The following is an 18,272-nucleotide window of genomic DNA, read 5'->3' as shown; positions in this document are numbered from 1 at the left end:
CACGTTTTGTTTTTTGAGGGAGGGTCCCCCTTTGTAGCCCGGGCTGGCCTGGGAGTCATAAGCCTCCTGAGTGTTGGGATTACAGGAATGTTCCACCACAGCCGACCTGGCTTCTGCACACACCTCAAGTCCACAAAGACAGCTTGTGTTGAGCAGCACGGTTACAGACAAGGTGGGTTTTCTTCAAATCTGTTATACACCATGCCCGACCTTTCGCAAGCGGGGCGGGGCAGTGACAGGACACTCTCACATCACTACCGACTCCCCATGCCAACTGAGGAAGGCCCAAGCCTGCAGCTCAAGCAGCCCGAACTCCTGGACCCTGCACCCCTGACGGTGAGACCCTGCCCTTCCCATCGCAGAAGTACCTGCGGTATCAGGTGGGCCAGCAGCTCTGGGACAGGAGGAAAGGCTGGTGTGCGGGGACGAGCCCATACCTGTAGCAACAGCGCAGCGACTTCGTGATGTCCACCAGAACAGGCGTAAATGAGGGGTGTGTTCCCACTCACGTCCTTTTTATTGGGTTTTGCATTCAAATCTAATAGACATTTCACCACCTAGTCCAAAGGAGGAATAAAAAACAAACACCTTAATTGAAACAAGACAAGAAATGCTCTAAGGTGAAACTGACTTCTCTCTACACCTGCCGAGCAGGCTCCTCAGATACATGGCGACCCTTGGGAGGAAGATGACTGAGGGGAGGGGCCACACTGCCCAGGTGTGTGTCTGGGCTGCTGATGTGCTAGGCTCTGGTGTTTTCCTCTCATCTTCACAACTACCCTGCGGCAGTTTCGCAGTTACTACTTGTGGTGGTTTGGATGTCAATGGCTCCATAACCTTAGGTGTTTGTGACTAAGCCTCCAACTCAGTCCCCGGCTACTGGGGTCTTGGGGCAATAGAGCCTTGCTGGAGGAGGTGCTGCTGGGGACGGGGTTGCGCTGATGAGTCCGGCCCTGCTGGCTGTCGGCAGCTGCCTCAGGCCGTTCTCTGTGCTGCGGATGTGGGATGATGTGAGCCATGATGAAGCTTCCCCTCAAAACTGTGAGCCTGGAATGAATCCTTGCCTCCCATCAGCTGTTTCTGGTCAAGTGTTTTGTCCCAGCAACGAGACTCTAGCTGCTACAGCACTCCAGCTCTGCAGCATAGGAAGCCGATTCTGGAAGCACTCTGCTAGGCGCTTATGAGATGCAGAGTGCAAACATGGTCCTGCCTTTCAAAACTCAGGAGCATGGCCAGGCGTGGTGGTGCACACCTTTCATCCCAGCACTCAGGAGGTGGAGGTAGGAAAACTGAGCTCAAAGCCAGCCTGGCACTGAGTGAGTTGCAGATCAGCCTGGGCTAGAGTGAGACCCTATCTTGAAGAAAAAGAAAAAAAAACAACAACTTATGATCAAGGAAAATGAAACTATTTTCCCAAAGAAAAACAGAACTTTAAAAAACAGGATGTTAGTAAAATGAAATGAAATTTACAGAAAAGTGGGTTCACCTGGAAAACATATTAAGTGAGGTAACCCAGGCTCAGAGAGAGACATGGCGCATGTTTTCATATGTGGATTCTAGCCTTTAGTTTTCACGTGTGTTTTTAGGTGAAAGTTAGTGTAAGTCACAAACCTAGAAAACAGAACATGCGAGTGGGCAAAAGTGGTCTTAAGGGGACAAAGAGAGATAGAAAGAGAAGTTCCAAAATCCTCTCTTGGGCCCTGACTATAGGGCCATGACATTCTTTATAAAGCACCAAGTGTTTGGCCCAGCCCCGGGGGCAGCGCCATGACCAGCATGCACCTCCTGCTGGGATTCCAATCAGGGACAGCTCTGCCCCGCCCGCCTGCCGACCACATGGCAGTGGGGTGCTTCTCCCCCAGGGGTCGTCAGAGCTCAGCGGTCTTGCCTCGGGGTGGAGAGGACGGACACGAGGTTCTGGCTCAAATTGAGCCTTTCCTACACGGCTCAGGACACAGCCCATACCTGAAAGTGGCCCTTCTGGCTCGCCAAGTGGAGTGGGGCAGCTTGGCTTGTGTCTCTGGCACCCACCCTGGCACCATGCTTCACCAGGAGGAGGACAAGGTCTGCCCGGCCGTGCAGGGCAGCCACATGCAGTGGGGAGAGGCCGTCCTGGTTGGTCACATTCACACTAAGGCCGCTGGCAGGAATCCGTGGCAGCTTCTAGTCAACACAGAGGGTGGAAACAGGTGCCATCAGCACGCACAGAATCAGGCCAGGGGAGTGGAAGCCTTGGTCCCCAAGGCGCCTGTTGAAACTTTGGGATCACAACAGGATCCAGACCCAACACTTCCCCCACACACCCCACCCCCAGGCTAAGAGAATTCCTACTCCTTCAGAAAGGTGCCAACTTCTGATTTAATAACGCCAGCCCCTATTATCATGCCCTCATGCCCGGGCACTCAATGGAGGCAATCAGGCCTGCTCAATAACCAACCAGTGCTCAGAGGTGTCTGAAATCTACGGCTAAGCAAAGAGATCTCCCTTTTGTTTTGCGTGTGTAACAGCGTGAGTGTGTGGTGTACGCACGCGTGTGTGCCCGTGTGGCACCCTACATGCTCATCGGTGGTTGGTGGCTGGAGCGGGAAGCTGGGTGTCTCGATCCAGTGCCCGCCTGCCCATTCTTATTTGAGCCCAGATCTCTTAAGGAGCCTGGAACTTGCTGTTTACCCCAAAACCCTACCCCAACCCCCTGCAAGCTGTAGCCGTCCTCAGGTCTCCATTGCCCTGCAGACCTGGGGTTACAGACACGCGTGGCTAAACCCAGCTGTCGATGTGGGTCCAGGGACTGAACCCCAGCAGTCGCTCAGGCCCTCACACTTGCCCAGGGGTCCGCCCTGCAGCTCTGTCTGCCTCTGTTGCCGCGGGCTCGCTCTCCTGCTATCCAGCGCGCAGGCAGCCCAGGCCACCCTCAGCTAACCCATCCCCCGCCCCTCGGGGACCGCCTGGGCACAGCCGCAGAGGTGCCACGGGGCTGAGGTGAGAAGCGAATAATGTTCCCATGGGAAGACAGAAGGCAGCTGCCCAGCCCCAGCCCGCCCTGCCACCCATGGGCACAGCAGACCTGAGCAGGAGCACACTTGGGGCACTGGCACAAGGGGTGACACAGGTCAAGATCCGCTGCAATGCCAGCGCTGTCCGCTTCGTCCAGGTCCTCCTCTGTCCACTCCAGAAGGTAACGCACCTGGTGGAGAACAGTGAGGAGAAGCCTGAGGCCTCCACGTGCTGCGCGCGCGCGCACACACACACACACACACACACACACTCTCACTCCCTCTCTCTTCCCAGGCTAGAGTCAGCACTTCATTCCAGAGCCATCCTCGTCACTGACAAATGGCTTCTGCTCCCCAACAAAGATTCTAGGGTTCCCCTGTGCATGGGACACCTTGGAACCCCAACTGCAGACCTCAAGCCTGCTGCCTAAGGGTGCCAAGTGCTGAGCCCCACGTAACTTAGCTTTACTTCCTCACCTCATCACAAGCCTGGTGTGTCTGCATCCTTTCCTTCTCCTGTCCCCTCTTCCTCCTCCTCCCCCAAGCCTGGTCTGCATCCTCCTCCTTCTCCTGTCCCCTCTTCCTCCTCCTCCCCCAAGCCTGGTCTGCATCCTCCTCCTTCTCCTGTCCCCTCTTCCTCCTCCCCCAAGCCTGGTCTGCATCCTCCTCCTCCTCCTGACCCCTCTTCCTCCTCCCCCAAGCCCGGTCTGCATCCTTCCCCCTTCTCCTGTGCTCTCTTTCTTCTCCCCAACTCTGGTCTGAATTCTTAGCACTCCTGGAACAGGAATGTGGCAGAGACCACATCCACTAGGTGCCTCTTACTAAGGCGGCCCAACGCTGCCACGGCTAAGCACATGCTGGGCACGGCACACTACCATCTCAGAAAGCACTAAGGAGAGAGGCCACAGCTAGAGGCTGGCCAGAGATGAGCAAACCCAAAGGACGCTGCTTTAAACTGAGAGTGGGCTTTAGAGAAAGTTCTTTGTTGGGATTCAGTCTCGAATGTTCCCCACAGGCTCATGTTTTGAAAGCTCTGTCCCGGGCTGCTGTGCTGTTCTGAAGCCTTCCACAGCCTTTCAGAGGTGGACCTGGCCGACACAAGCAGGTCACTAGAGGCAGGCCGTCAGGTTTGCCCTGGCCCCTGGCTCCCACCTTCTCTCGGCTTCCAGGTGCAGTCTCTATGCGCTGCCCTGCCTGGTGTCACCCACCCACCCACCACCACCACCACCCACCACCACCGCCGCCGCCGCCACCACGGCTCCTTCCCCAGCACTTCACACTGAAGTCGGAACTGAGGCAGAATAGCCCTCTCTGCAGTTACTGCTTCCAGGCGTCTTGCCACAGTGGTAAGAGAAATAAACACACTTTTCTAGAAACTTACCATTTCTAGATCTCCATCGGCAACTGCTCTTAAAAGTTTTTCTACCTTAATGACAGGAAAGAAACAATGTTAAAGGAATTTTAATGATAAAGACAGACACAATATAAACATTCTGACAGTAGAGCAGCCTTCATTTGTTGAAACTTCAAGTATGGGGTGTCCTGACGGGTCGATACCTTTTAAGCACACCCCAAAAACTGTTCACCCAGGATGCTCTTCTGGGGAGCACAGAACCCGCTTATGGAATGGAAAACATAACTGCCCATCACACGGGAAGGTGAGATGATGGTAACGTGGACACAGGAGCACTTGCGTTGTTTTCGCCACATTTACTTACGGTACTGAAGACTGAGCCCAGGGCTCCCTGGTGCCAAGCAAGTACTCGCCTCCCGAGCTCTGGCCCCGGCCCTCTACATCTTGGAGACAGGGTCTCAGTTGTCCAGGCTGGCCTTGAACCCGCCCCCACCCCCTCCCAGCTGGCCATGCTCAGGGCTCTAAGGCGCTGGACCGTCTCCTGCTGTAGAAATTGAGACTTCAAATGTCTCATTTCCCCAGAAAGAGTCCAGCAGGGTCTCCAGCCAGCCTGGCCACGACAGGCTCCGCGCGCTGCAGAATCGCCTCGGCCCCAGCTTTTCCTTCCTTCACTGCAAAGGCCTCACAGGCCCTGTCCCCGAGCCGCTCTCCCGCGGCACACGCCCTCTTCTTCCTCTTCCTCTTCCTCTTCCTTTTGTTCGGTCCTCTCCCGCTCAGTTCACAACTTCCCGCTACCCTCCCTCCCTCCCTCGGTTCCTGTCCTCTGCCCTGGGCTTTTATAGTTTCCTTCTACCTACCCCTTTCCTCTTGGTTGTGAGTCCAGTCCCCTTCCATCCTCTTCCCTCCTGCTCTGAACCATGCCTCTCTCTCGGTGGCATTAAATGAAACCTCGAGCCCAAGGAAACCATCTCAGAGTCTTCTATGGCAAACCTGATACTCGCTCCTGGCCCGGCTGAACTCACGTTGGAAGAAGGCAGCCGCCCTGACTCAGTTCTGTATACACTGAGCTCTCACAATGCACCAGCTGAGAGGCCAAGGGGGCGGAGAGCTTCCCAAGCACACCCGCAGGTCTCTGACAGACAGCGCATGCTGTATCTTGGCTTTCCTTGTGCGTCTGCATGGAGACACAGCTCGCTGGATTCCCCACTCAGGGGCTAGGGAACAGTCACATACTGGTGCACTTTTCCGATAAAAAATGAGACACTGCTCTTGGGCTGGCACTGGACAAGTGTTAAGACAACAGGAAAAGATGGGCTATAATCAGCTTTTAGGAGTGCAAACTAGGACTTGCAGGTAGTTTTACTTGACTTTTCTTGGAATATAATCTCCTTTCTTTCTTCCTTCTGTTCTTTCTTTTCTTTTTCAAAGTAGGGTCTCACTGTAGCCCAGGCTGACCTAGAATTCACGATGTCGTCTCAGGATGGCCTTAAACTCATGGCGATCCTCCTACCCCTGCCTCCTGAGTGCTGGGATTAAAGGTATGTGCCACCACGCCCGGCCCTATCTGTGTTTCTTGCTCATGTTTCTTACTCTAGGGTTTCTCTGTCTCTATGCACCTCACTCTCTTTCCTTCGTGTGTGTGTGTGTGTGTGTGTGTGTGTGTGTGTGTGTGTAGACAGATGATAGATATAGGTATGGATGTGTACACACACACACACACACACACACACACACACACACGCGATATCTATAGCTATGTCTACTCCTCCATGCAGCCTGCTGTGGAAAGAAGATGCTGGATGTTCCAGAAGAGGTGAACAGCAGGAGACAGCCGGGCCCATCTCGACGGCCCTGACCGTGGCCTTGGCAGACACCAGCTGCCTCAGTTACCGGAGGGCAGGCTGGCAGGCAGTGGGGTCAGCGCACAGCTCTCCCGCTGGCCACCACAGCACTAGGTCCTCCCTCCTGAAGGCTCACCTCCCGGTAGTCCTTCTTCATCTCCTCTTGTCTGGAGCTTGTGGACACGGAGGAAAAGCCAGAGGCTGAGGAGCCCTGACTGATGGAGTCCTTGGAGCGTGGAGGGGACTGTGCAGGAAGCTGCAGGAAAGCGACCCAGGCGAGAGGAGAGACAGGCACACAGACACGTGAGGCGCAGTGGACAGACACTTGATCTCCAGAGTCACCAACCAGCAAAGCCCCGCAGACATACCTCCACAGGCTTCAGCATCCTTTCCAAGGACAGGTGGTGAGCTTCCATTACAGACAGAATCTGGGGGGGATAAACATCGAATAAGATGGGCTGAAACAAGCTATCAGTGTCCCTGGCCCCTTTGCCTGCCTGTGCCCATGGGCAGGAGCCTCTGGTCCTGCAGCAACACCATCACCAACCCAAAGACGAAGGCTGGGCGTGACAGTGCACGTCTGTAAGTCCAGACTGAAGCAGGAGGACTGCTGCAGGCTCAAGGCTAGCTTGAATTAAGACAGTGAGACCTGAGCTGGAGAGATGGCTTAGCGGTTAAGCGCTGGCCTGTGAAGCATAAGGACCCCAGTTCGAGGCTCAATTCCCCAGGACCCACGTTAGCCACAAGGGGGCGCACGCGCCTGGAGTTCGTCTGCAGTGGCTGGAAGCCCTGGTGTACCCATTCTCTCTCTCTCTGCCTCTTCCTCTCTCTGTCTGTTGTGCTCAGATAAATAAATAAAATAAACGGAAAAAAAAAAAAAAAGACAGTGAGACCTTGTCTCAAAAAAAGCCAAGAAGAGCTGGATGTGGTGACGCACACCTCTAACCCCAGCACTCGGGAGACAGAGGTAGGAGGATCGCAGTGAGTTCAAGGACGTCCTGAGACTACGGAGTGAAAGCCAGGTCAGCCTGGGCTAGAGTGAGACCCTACCTTGAAAAACAAACAAACAAAAGAGGAGCAAAGAAAACAAAAAATAAAAATTGAGAGGTGGAGGAACATAGCTCAGCAGGAGAGGACTTGCCTGAGGCCCTTGGTTGGCTCCTCAGCATAACAGAAGAGTAAAGAAAGAACTCTTGTGGCCACACTGGCAGGAGTAAGGATGTGCTGAAGAGACCCTCGGGCCCCTCCAGTTTGCTATCAGACCAGGGGAACTGAAATCTCCCCAGGAATCTCATGCTGGGCAAAGTGAAAGGCATGCTGCCAGGCAGAGGAAGAGCTTGTAACTTGGAAAGAAATGTCACAGTTCAGTAAACCTGTCAGACCACCGTGCAGGAAAGACTGGAGAAGAGATAATGTGGGACCACACCTGGACCAGGTCTGCTCAGCAACGCATACCTCGTGCCTTCTATTTAAACTGAGACCTGTTGGAACCCCTGAAGACTGATTTGGAGGAAAAAGAGAGTTACTGGACCTTGTTATATATGTATTCCTCTTCACATTGCGACCACAATGAATAACCTACCTTCTCTGTCTGCATTTCAGTGTTGTCTTTTTTTATTATATTTTATTTATCTATTTGACAGAGGGAGATAGACAGATAGAAAGGGCATGCCAGGACTTCTAACAAACTCCAGACACATGCACCACTTTGTGCATTTGGCTTATGTGGGTACTGGGGAATCAAACCTGGGTCCTTAGGCTCCTCAAGCAAGTGCTTTAACCACTAAGCCATCTCTCCAGCCCATTACTTATCTTTTGAATCTTGACTATTGAGGACAGGTGGCAAAGCCCAGCTAACTGTTGGCTAGCAGGGTCCAGGCTCTGAGACCTAATAAATCAAGTAACAATTTCAGCCAAATATCTAATCTCACTGTCACAAATTCTATTTTCCACAAAACCTAGAACGTAGTTTGCTAAGCTCTCTGAGATGCTGGAACAAAGACCATTATTCTTCTGGTTTCTGGAAACCTGTTCCTTACTTCCCATCCGAGACTTAAGCTGAATGGCTTTTAACAATCTTCTGCCTAGGCATGGTGGTGCAGGCTACAATCGCAGCCCTGTAGAGGCAAAGGTAAGAGGAGCATGGCTTTCGGGACAGCCTGGGTCACACAGCAAGTTCCAGGCTAGACAAGGCTGCACAGCGAGACGCTGTCTCAAAAAGTAAAAACTGGCTCAGTAAGAATCAAGTTTTCTAGAAGCAGAAGTTGAAGTAACAGAAAATAGACCTTGGGTGCATATTGTTCCATCCCTCACTTTCTCTTTTCTTTTCTCTTTAATTTGTATTTATTTGTTTGCATGCATGTGTGCACACACGCACGTGGTGTGTGTGACATGCATATACCAGGGTCTCTTGCCTCTGTGAACAAGTATCAGACACTTGCACCACTTTTTTGCATCTGGCTTATGTTTGTGGCTGGGGAACTGAACCCTGGCCAGCAGACTTTGCAAGCAAGTGACTTTAACTGCAGAGCCACCTTTTCAGCCCTCTCTCTGCCTGTCTTGTCCAGGGCTACGGCCCCCTCTCCACCTGGTCCATTCACTGTGATCCATAGCACTTGGGCTGGGACCAGCTGTGTGCGGGACGCAGCTCCAAGAACAACACTGAGAAACTGCTAACAAAAGTGAAAATCGCACACACAAGTGAGGCCCACCACCACCCATGTCCCCGTGTAGCAGGGAAGGTGTAGGCCAAGACCTCTCAAGCGCTAACACACAGCAAGGCCGGCGTGTGGGTACCGGCTGCTTTTCAGTAGCTCTGCTCAGACACAGAGAAAGCTACCTTTGAGTTCAATGCACACTGCAGCGGCGTTTCTTTCCGTCTGTTCTGGATCTCTGTGGGGGCTCCGTTCTGCAGCAAAGTCTCTATGATGCCCTGGTAACCCCAACGTGCAGCGAGGTGAAGGGCTGTGTCTCCTTTCTCGTTACCAACATCCAGTCTGCATGACTGTGCATCATAGTAAACCAGCGCCTTCACACACTGCAAGACAGCAGAACACCACCGTTCCCCAGCACGCCAAGCCACAGGCAACATCCGTGCCTGCTTAACCACGGGCCATATCCCGGTATAACCAAGGCTCCCCCTACCACGTAATAGGACAAGAATGGGCAGTTACAATTCATAGGTTCCACATCTACTAATCAAGACACCACAGTTTTTCAAAAGAATCCAACTGGCTCAGCAGCAGAAACATGTCTGGTGGTACAGTGGTAGAGCATTGTCTAGAACCCACAGTGAGGGGCTGGGGGCGTGGCTCAGAGGTAGAGCACTTGTCTAGAAGCCACAATGAGGGGCTGGGGGCGTGGCTCAGAGGTAGAGCACTTGTCTAGAATCCACAGTGAGGGGCTGGGGCCATGGCTCAGAGGTAGAGCACTTGTCTAGAAGCCACAGTGAGGGGCTGGGGCCATGGCTCAGAGGTAGAGCACTTGTCTAGAAGCCACAATGAGGGGCTGGGGGCGTGGCTCAGAGGTACAGCACTTGTCTAGAGTCCACAGTGAGGGGCCGGGGGTGAGGCTCAGAGGTAGAGCACTTATCTAGAATCCACAGTGAGGGGCTGGGGCCGTGGCTCAGAGGTAGAGCACTTGTCTAGAATCCACAGTGAGGGGCTGGGGGCGTGGTTCAGAGGTAGAGCACTTGTCTAGATTCCACAGTGAGGAGCTGGGGGCGTGGCTCAGAGGTAGAGCACTTGTCTAGAATCCACAGTGAAGGGCTGGGGGCGTGGCTCAGAGGTAGAGCACTTGTCTAGATTCCACAGTGAGGAGCTGGGGGTGTGGCTCAAAGGTAGAGCACTTGTCTAGAATCCACAGTGAGGGGCTGGGGCGTGGTTCAGTGGTAGAGCACTTGTCTAGATTCCACAGTGAGGAGCTGGGGGTGTGGCTCAAAGGTAGAGCACTTGTCTAGAATCCACAGTGAGGGGCTGGGGGTGTGGCTCAGAGGTAGAGCACTTGTCTAGAATCCACAGTGAGGGCTGGGGGCGTGGCTCAGAGGTAGAGCACTTGTCTAGAATTCACCAGTGAAGGTGCTAGGGGCGGGGCTCAGTGGTAGAGTACTTTTCTGGAAAACTAAAAGCAATAAGAAATGAGGCTGAGTGTCATGCCTCACACCTGTAATCCTAAAGCACACTAAAGAGGCTGAGACAGGACTGTGAAGTCAAGGCTATTTTGGGCTATACGGCACAATCCTATCTCAAGAAAACAGAAGTAGAGGGAATGATCTCATTTTTGTACGCCAACCACGCAGCTCTCTAGGTATCCAAATCTATTTGTATAAGTGTGAAGAGAGAGGGTGTGTTACAAACCATGACACACAGTAAAATAGCAAGAAAAAATAGAAAACTCAAATCTCTACATGTTACTATCAAACAGAAGTTTTGAATACACGAAGTTAAGAGGCAAATAGCAGCATGAATGAGCGCCGACGACTTAACTTCAAGAAATGGTTATGCGCAATTAGGTTTTAGGTTTCAGTGACTCCACGCAGCACCTGTAATATTATCTTAAATGTTTTTAATTTTAAAAAATTACACATTTTATGTTCCAATAATTACAAACACAAAACACAGTGCTGAATAAGAGAAGTTCTCATTTGTCCACGGGTGAGAAACAGAGAAGAGCTGCTCTGGGGAGAGCAGGCGCCACTTACGTCTTCATGCCCGTAGGTACAGGCCAGGTGGAGCGGGGTGTTGCCGTTGTTGTCCTGTGCCTCGGGGCTGGCTTTGTGGTGCAGCAGCAGCAGCTGACAGTGGAGAGACAGGGAGACAGCCACTGAGCCCCAGCACAGGATGGGGTCACAACCAAACCAGGTCCACACCATATCTAAAATCCACTTAGACTGGCTAAACACACCTACTCCACAAACCCAACAGCCCAACTGCTCCAAAATATTCTCTCCCCCCACACCCCGAGGTTAAGGTGTCACTCTAGCCAAAGCTGACCTGGAATCCTTTAGGTCCAGGTTGGCCTCGAACTCACAGGTATCCTCCTACATCTGCCTCCCACATGCTGGGATTCGTTGCCATGCCTGGCTCAAAATCTTTGTTTTTTGCAGTGCTGGGGATGGAACCTGGCTCCTTAGCCATGCTAGGAAGACGCCCTCCCACTGAGCTGTGCCCCAGCTCCTAAAATCTGAAACTTCTTGAGCTCTGACACAACCCACGTGGGAAATTCCACACCTGACCACATGTGACAGTGGCGTGTGACATGTGCTGATGCGGTGAGGAGGCGGCACAGGTACAAGATTATGTAAAGTCACCTCCGGGCTCTGTGTAAAGTACGTAGCAAGCAAAATGGAGGTGGGAGGGGCGCACACCTGGAGCCCTAGCGCCTGGGAGGCCAGCGCAGCAGGATGCCACTTGTGTGAGGTCAGCCTGGGCTCAGAGCGAGGCCCTGTCTCACATGCACCTCAAAAATAGAAAGGGGGGCCGGGCGTGGTGGTGTGGTGGTGCACGCCTTTAATCCCAGCCCTTGGGAGGCAGAGGTAGATCACTGTGAGTTCGAGGCCACCCTGGGACTACATAGTGAATTCCAGGTCAGCTTGGGCTAGAGTGAGACCCTACCTCGAAAACAAAAAAAAAAAAAGGGGGGGGGGGAGGAACAGGGAGAAAAGAAAAGGAAAGAAAAGAAAAACTGAATGAATTTTGTGTTCAAGATATTTCATAATGTGCCAATATTCCAAAATCCAATATAATCTGAAATCCAAGACAATTCCAAGCCCTTAGAAGGGACACTCAGCCTGTGTCCTGGTAACATCAGGCTGCTGCTCTTGACGTAAGAGGGCAGAGGAATGTGTGTGGACGCTTGAAGACGGCCTAGCGCTGCCCCACACAGTCCAGCCCAGCTGGTGAGCTCGGGGCCAGCGGGACTACCTGCTGCTCGGCACCTGAGGAATAACCCTCGAGGTGGGCCCTCGGGCCTCCCCCCCGACGGTCTGGAAGCTTCTCAACCCGAGGGCTCTGTCCCCCAGGTGTCTCAGCTTCCTGGTTCCCAATGACTGGCAGCCACAGAGCCCACAGGGACGAGAGGGGCACGGCACGGGGAGACCTGCCCGGCCTGGCACTGCCACCCACCACGGCCACCTCGCGGCAGAGCTCACCACGGCCCCCCGCCTCTCACCGTCGCGCTCTGGTAGCCTCTCTGGCACGCCAGGTGCAGTGGAGTGGACCCGTGGTAGTCCGTGGCATTCACCCCAGCACCCTTGGACACGAGGAGGTCGATGAGGGACGCCTGCCCTGCACAACACAAGGACTTCTCGGTAAAGACAGACAGCCCGGCCTAACTGAGGAGCTCCTGGCCAGTGAGCCCTCAGGAAAGGTGGACAGCACCTCAAGTAGACACCCACGGTTGTGCCCTCCACACACATGCTCCCAAACGCACGAGCACACACACACACACACACACACACACACACAGAAGAACTGGCAGACGTTGGCCAGTCTCTGCTTCCTATCCAGAGGGATATGGCCCTCTCCACCACCCGTTTGCCTCACTCACCCATGGGAGACAGCAGCCTAAGACCACCTACCACAGAGAGCAGCCACGTGGAGGGGCGTGTGACCCCTGTCATCTCTGGAGAAAGGAGTGACAACTGACGGGTCATTCAGCCTCCTGCAACAGAAGGAAGACTCGAACACTGCACCGGGGAACAGGGCACGGAGCCTCTCGCTGCACAAAGCAGGGTCCTGGGACCAGAAGAGAAGCTCAGGATGCCACCGCCTCCCACTCCCCTTCAGGGCGAGGAACGAATGCCCAGGGCTACAGTGTCCTTCCCCACCTCAACACCCAGAAGCAGACGTTTTACACCCTCTGTGCCACCTGACATGCCACTGAGACAGACAACACTGGCTGCCCACGACACAGGAGGCCCCTGAGAGGCACTGGGAGCAAAGCCTCACTCAGTCCCGCGGCAAGTCCCATCATGCCCCACATCTCCTCACGCTGGCACCGCAGCCTGAGCGCCCGCTCTCACCCAGACACCAGCTTCTCGCAGTCCTCGCAGAAGCACAGAGGGTGACACATCTTTTGGATGGCATCTTTGTTCTGGTCTTGGTCTTCTTGGCCCAGAAGTCTTTCTACTTCTTTTTGGTTACCAGACATGATGTGCTACAGAACAGTATCCCAAATGCTGTCAACTTGAAGGCGTCACTTGCTTTTTAAGTAGTGGCTGTTCGGTTTTGTTTTTCCATGGTGGGGGGTTGAACTTGGGGCCTCACACACCCTAAACAAATGCTCTGCCAAGGAGCTACATCCTGGCTCCTAGACCTTTTTGTATTTGTTTTTCCAAGGTAGGGTCTCACTCTAGCCCAGGCTGACCTAGAACTCACTATGTAGTCTCAGGGTGGCTTCAAACTCACAGCGAACCTCCTACCTCTGCCTCCTGAGTGCTGGGGTTAAAGGCGTGCTCCACCACTCCTGGCCCTTTTTGTATTTTCAGATACGAGCTCACTAAGTTGCCCAGGTATGTAATTCTCCTGCCTCAGATGACCAAGTGGCGGAGATTACAGGCCTAGGCCACCATGACTGGGGCTGAGAAACTTCATAAAGCAATGATCGGTGTGCTTATAGCTAACATGGCTTGCTTGCTCTCTGAAATTTCTTTAAGATTCTTTGGGCAGACGAAGACACTGAATGGAGACAGAGACGAAACAAGACCGGGTAGGGCTACGTGGCCACATACACATCATACTAAAACTTCTGTAGATGTAGACATTTTCCATAAATGAAAAAATGAAACGGGGCTGGAGAGATGGCTTAGTGGTTAAGGCACTTGCTTGAAGCCTAAGGACCCAGGTTCAATTCCCCAGGACCCACATAAACCAGAGGCACAAGGTGGCGCATGCGTTTGGAGTTGGTTTTCAGTGGCTAGAGGCCCTGAAATGTGCCCATTCTCTGCCCCCTCCCTTCTCTCTCAAATAAATAAATAAATAAATAATTTTTAAAAATAAAAATAAAATAAAGCAACGTGAAAAAAAAATTCCAAAGCAGTAAGAAAGGGGCATACGATCCATCTCAGAACCTCACTGCGGATTTTGACATTAAAAGAAAAATACACTAAAAAACCCACAGTCCTGCCTAGTGCGGTGGCGGATTAAGGAGATGAGGCAGGAGAATCATGACTTGAAGGCCAGCCTAGGCCACCTAGCCAGACCTTGTCTCAAAGCGCCAAGGGCTGGAAGCATGACTCAGCAGTGGTGTACCTGCCCAGAGGCAGAGCGCGCGCCTCAGCGCCAACCTGCGGGTCACCAAGTGCAACTAGGCCTGGGGTATGAGAGCCGCTTGGCCCTGTGACTCACAGATGTGCTCCCAGGAAGGGACCTGCCAACGTTCCAGGAGCCTACAAGCATCAGTGGGCTTCCCCAAACAGGCCCACCCTCACGCACCCCACCAGCCCTGCGGGTACAGGGAGCATCTGAGCAGAGAGCATTCCTACCACCCCTCCAGAGAGACAGAAAATCAACCCCAGTGTTAATGCAGGGCAAGCTGAGGGATTTCATACAGACACTGAAGGAGCAACGCTAAGACAGTGTGTCTCTGCCTCCAAAGACGAGCTGGTATCTTACCTGAAACAGGCAGTCAATGGGTGTTGAAGTCATCTGGGACAGCAAGCTCATCCTCTGCTTAAGGACCAGTCTGTCACCAAATCCCTCAGACTCCTGTTGGAAACACCACACCACCTTGGTCAGCACACATCGCAGGCCCTCTGTGCAGATCTCGGCAAGGAAGGCCCACGCGCAATCCCTGACGCTGGACACAGGACAGGATCCACAGGGGCTCTTCCCCACTCCTGATCTACTCGCTGACACCAATCGTCTCCCCAGGCAGGGAGCAGAGCTTGGGAATGGAGGTTCTGAAGAGCGAGGTCTGGGACAGCAGGACGACATTGCCGTGGAATGTGCCACCTCCGCACGTGGAATGTGCCATGCACACGCCATCATCGTCCAAACTAACATCGGGCTCCTCCCCAGCGCCTCTCAGTCCCTGTCCCAATGCCTGCCTGGCCCTCCCCCTCCTCTCCACCCACCACGGTCATCAGGGCTGAAGACAGGACAACCATGGGACATGCTGGTCTCTACTTCCTAAGCGCCCTGCCTCGTGACCACACTCAAAGAATCGGACAAGCAGCTCACTGGCAGAAAATCCAGGAAAACACTGGTGAATTCTGAGAGAGAATCCCCTCACCTCCAACCAGAAGGACATAATAATCTAGAAAGTGTGCTTACTTTATTACCCCATTTATTTACATATCATTACCACATTACTGGCATGACGGTTGAAATCCTGTGGACACATGTAGCATTTGAGACAATAAGCATCAAAAGGCAGTATTTTGTTTCATTTGGTATTTACTTATGGGGCTGGAGATAGAAGGCATGACCTTATGCATGCTAGGCAGGGACTCTGACATCAAACCATGCCCCCAGCCCCTCACTGTGGATTCTAGACAAGTGCTCTACTTCTGAGCCACGAACCCACCCCTCACTGTGGATTCTAGACAAGTGCTCTACCCCTGAGCCACGCCCCCAGCCCCTCACTGTGGATTCTAGACAAGTGCTCTACCTCTGATCCACGCCCCCAGCCCCTCACTGTGGATTCTAGACAAGTGCTCTACCCCTGAGCCACGCCCCCAGCCCCTCACTGTGGATTCTAGACAAGTGCTCTACCTCTGAGCCACACCCCCAGCCCCTCACTGTGGATTCTAGACAAGTGCTCTACCCCTGAGCCACGCCCCCAGCCCCTCACTGTGGATTCTAGACAAGTGCTCTACCCCTGAGCCACGCCCCCAGCCCCTCACTGTGGATTCTAGACAAGTGCTCTACCTCTGAGCCACGACCCCCAGCCCCTCACTGTGGACTCTAGACAAGTGCTCTACCTCTGAGCCACGCCCCAGCCCCTCACTGTGGATTCTAGACAAGTGCTCTACCTCTGAGCCACACCCCCAGCCCCTCACTGTGGACTCTAGACAAGTGCTCTACCTCTGAGCCACGCCCCCAGCCCCTCACTGTGGATTCTAGACAAGTGCTCTACCTCTGAGCCACGCCCCAGCCCCTCACTGTGGACTCTAGACAAGTGCTCTACCTCTGAGCCACGCCCCCAGCCCCTCACTGTGGATTCTAGACAAGTGCTCTACCTCTGATCCACGCCCCCAGCCCCTCACTGTGGATTCTAGACAAGTGCTCTACCCCTGAGCCACGCCCCCAGCCCCTCACTGTGGATTCTAGACAAGTGCTCTACCTCTGAGCCACGCCCCCAGCCCCTCACTGTGGACTCTAGACAAGTGCTCTACCTCTGAGCCACGCCCCCAGCCCCTCACTGTGGACTCTAGACAAGTGCTCTACCTCTGAGCCACGCCCCAGCCCCTCACTGTGGATTCTAGACAAGTGCTCTACCTCTGAGCCACGCCCCCAGCCCCTCACTGTGGATTCTAGACAAGTGCTCTACCTCTGAGCCACGCCCCCATCCCCTCACTGTGGATTCTAGACAAGTGCTCTACCTCTGAGCCACGCCCCAGCCCCTCACTGTGGACTCTAGACAAGTGCTCTACCACTGAGCCACACCCCCAGCCCCTCACTGTGGATTCTAGACAAGTGCTCTACCTCTGAGCCACGTCCCCAGCCCCTCACTGTGGACTCTAGACAAGTGCTCTACCACTGAGCCACACCCCCAGCCCCTCACTGTGGATTCTAGACAAGTGCTCTAATGTTCAGCCAAACCCCCAGCCCTGTGCACTCTTCACAAAATCATCTCTAGGGCAATGCTTCTAAGCTCACAGGCACCTGCAATTGGTCCAATGACCATTTAACTTTCTGAATGAGAGTCTACGTGGGAGGTAAAGGAAAAATTGCGTCGAGGCAGGCGATGCTCAAAGAACTCAGCTCTCTGCAGCACAGTGGGATGCAGCTCCTTCTCTACAACCCTCCACATGCTGGCTCAGCTGAAGATGGAAACAACAGTTCCTCGGGGAAGGGACCATCCTGGGGTCTTTCTTCACACAGCATCCCTCACACCCACACTCCTGAGGAGAGTTAATGTGACCCCATGAATGCCGCCAGCTCCTCAGAACCAGCCATTTCTGCCCTCAGCTGTTAAGAGCTATATAAAGCGCCATCAATCTGCTTTATGCAGTGACTTATAGCTGAGCAGCTTACGGGCAGAGAAACATCAAAGGCACCGCTGAGCAGGTCCATCTGGGGCTCTCTGAGCGGCTCTGCTATCTGGAGGGCGGGGATAAAAGGCACTGCTGCTGGTACTGACCCTTCTGGGAAGCACGAGTGCTCAGGAGAGGCAGTACAACGGTAGAGACCTACCTGGGGAATGGGTAAATACCGCTTATTATAAATCAGTTCACAGCCATGTGCGGTGGCACGGCCTGTCACCCCAGCACAAGAGAGGCTGAGACAGGAAGATTAGGAGTGACCCACCTCAAAAATAAACAAATAAATAAATAAAACAAAGGTAGGAGGGTGCGGCTCAGCAGCAGAGCACTCGTCTAGAAAGGCCATTTCAGAATGGAGAGCTGCCCACTGGGGTGCCAACTCTAACAAGGGCAGACAGAAGCCAGCTCTACACTGAGCACTGTGACTGCATCAGGATATGGGCTGAGAAGCAAGATCACAAACTCTGGCTCAGAATTCAATTGCAAATACATAAGGGAAGAGACATATATACCAAAAATGTTAACCAAAGTCATCCGCCGTGTGGTGGTTTGAATGTAAGGTCCCGTAGACATAGATTCGGGCACTATTTATTCATTTTATTAAGATTGACCTTGTAACTTGAGTCTCCAACAGCCTGTTGGTGGGCATGTCGCTGCGGGCGGATCTTACGTCCAGCCCTGCCAGGCGGGTGCAAGGCAGGCTCGGGCGATCCTGTTCACCCGGGCTGGCGCTGTCGCGTGTGGGTGCTCCCTCAGCCCCCACCCCCCACTGTGAGGCCTGCGAGTGAGCCAGCTTCTCCTGCCGCGACGGACCTTCTCCACTCTGCAGGCCTGAGATAAACCCTTTCCTCCCACAGGCTGCTTCCAGCCAGGGGCTC

General features: G+C 53.6%; 1 protein-coding gene across 5 annotated transcripts in view; it reads right to left on the bottom strand.

Annotated features, from left to right (window-relative positions):
* The window catches only part of Ankrd27 (ankyrin repeat domain 27), a 55,011-nt gene that overhangs the window by 5,626 nt on the left and 31,113 nt on the right, over positions 1-18,272 (bottom strand). For all 5 annotated transcript variants that reach the window (XM_045153933.1, XM_045153935.1, XM_045153936.1 and 2 more), the window contains 12 exons: positions 14,801-14,893; positions 13,210-13,343; positions 12,766-12,848; positions 12,357-12,472; positions 10,888-10,980; positions 9,028-9,225; positions 6,557-6,616; positions 6,325-6,444; positions 4,375-4,419; positions 3,065-3,184; positions 1,966-2,163; positions 438-557 (listed from right to left, as the gene is read on the bottom strand). In XM_045153933.1, coding sequence (XP_045009868.1) covers positions 438-557; positions 1,966-2,163; positions 3,065-3,184; positions 4,375-4,419; positions 6,325-6,444; positions 6,557-6,616; positions 9,028-9,225; positions 10,888-10,980; positions 12,357-12,472; positions 12,766-12,848; positions 13,210-13,343; positions 14,801-14,893 — 1,380 coding nt within the window. The remainder of the gene's footprint in view (positions 1-437; positions 558-1,965; positions 2,164-3,064; positions 3,185-4,374; positions 4,420-6,324; positions 6,445-6,556; positions 6,617-9,027; positions 9,226-10,887; positions 10,981-12,356; positions 12,473-12,765; positions 12,849-13,209; positions 13,344-14,800; positions 14,894-18,272) is intronic.

Source organism: Jaculus jaculus, chromosome 7 (assembly GCF_020740685.1).
Source record: "Jaculus jaculus isolate mJacJac1 chromosome 7, mJacJac1.mat.Y.cur, whole genome shotgun sequence".
Taxonomy (NCBI): Eukaryota; Metazoa; Chordata; class Mammalia; order Rodentia; family Dipodidae; genus Jaculus; species Jaculus jaculus.
Note: the sequence above shows the minus strand (reverse complement) of the source record. Positions and strands in the feature narration are given on the sequence as shown.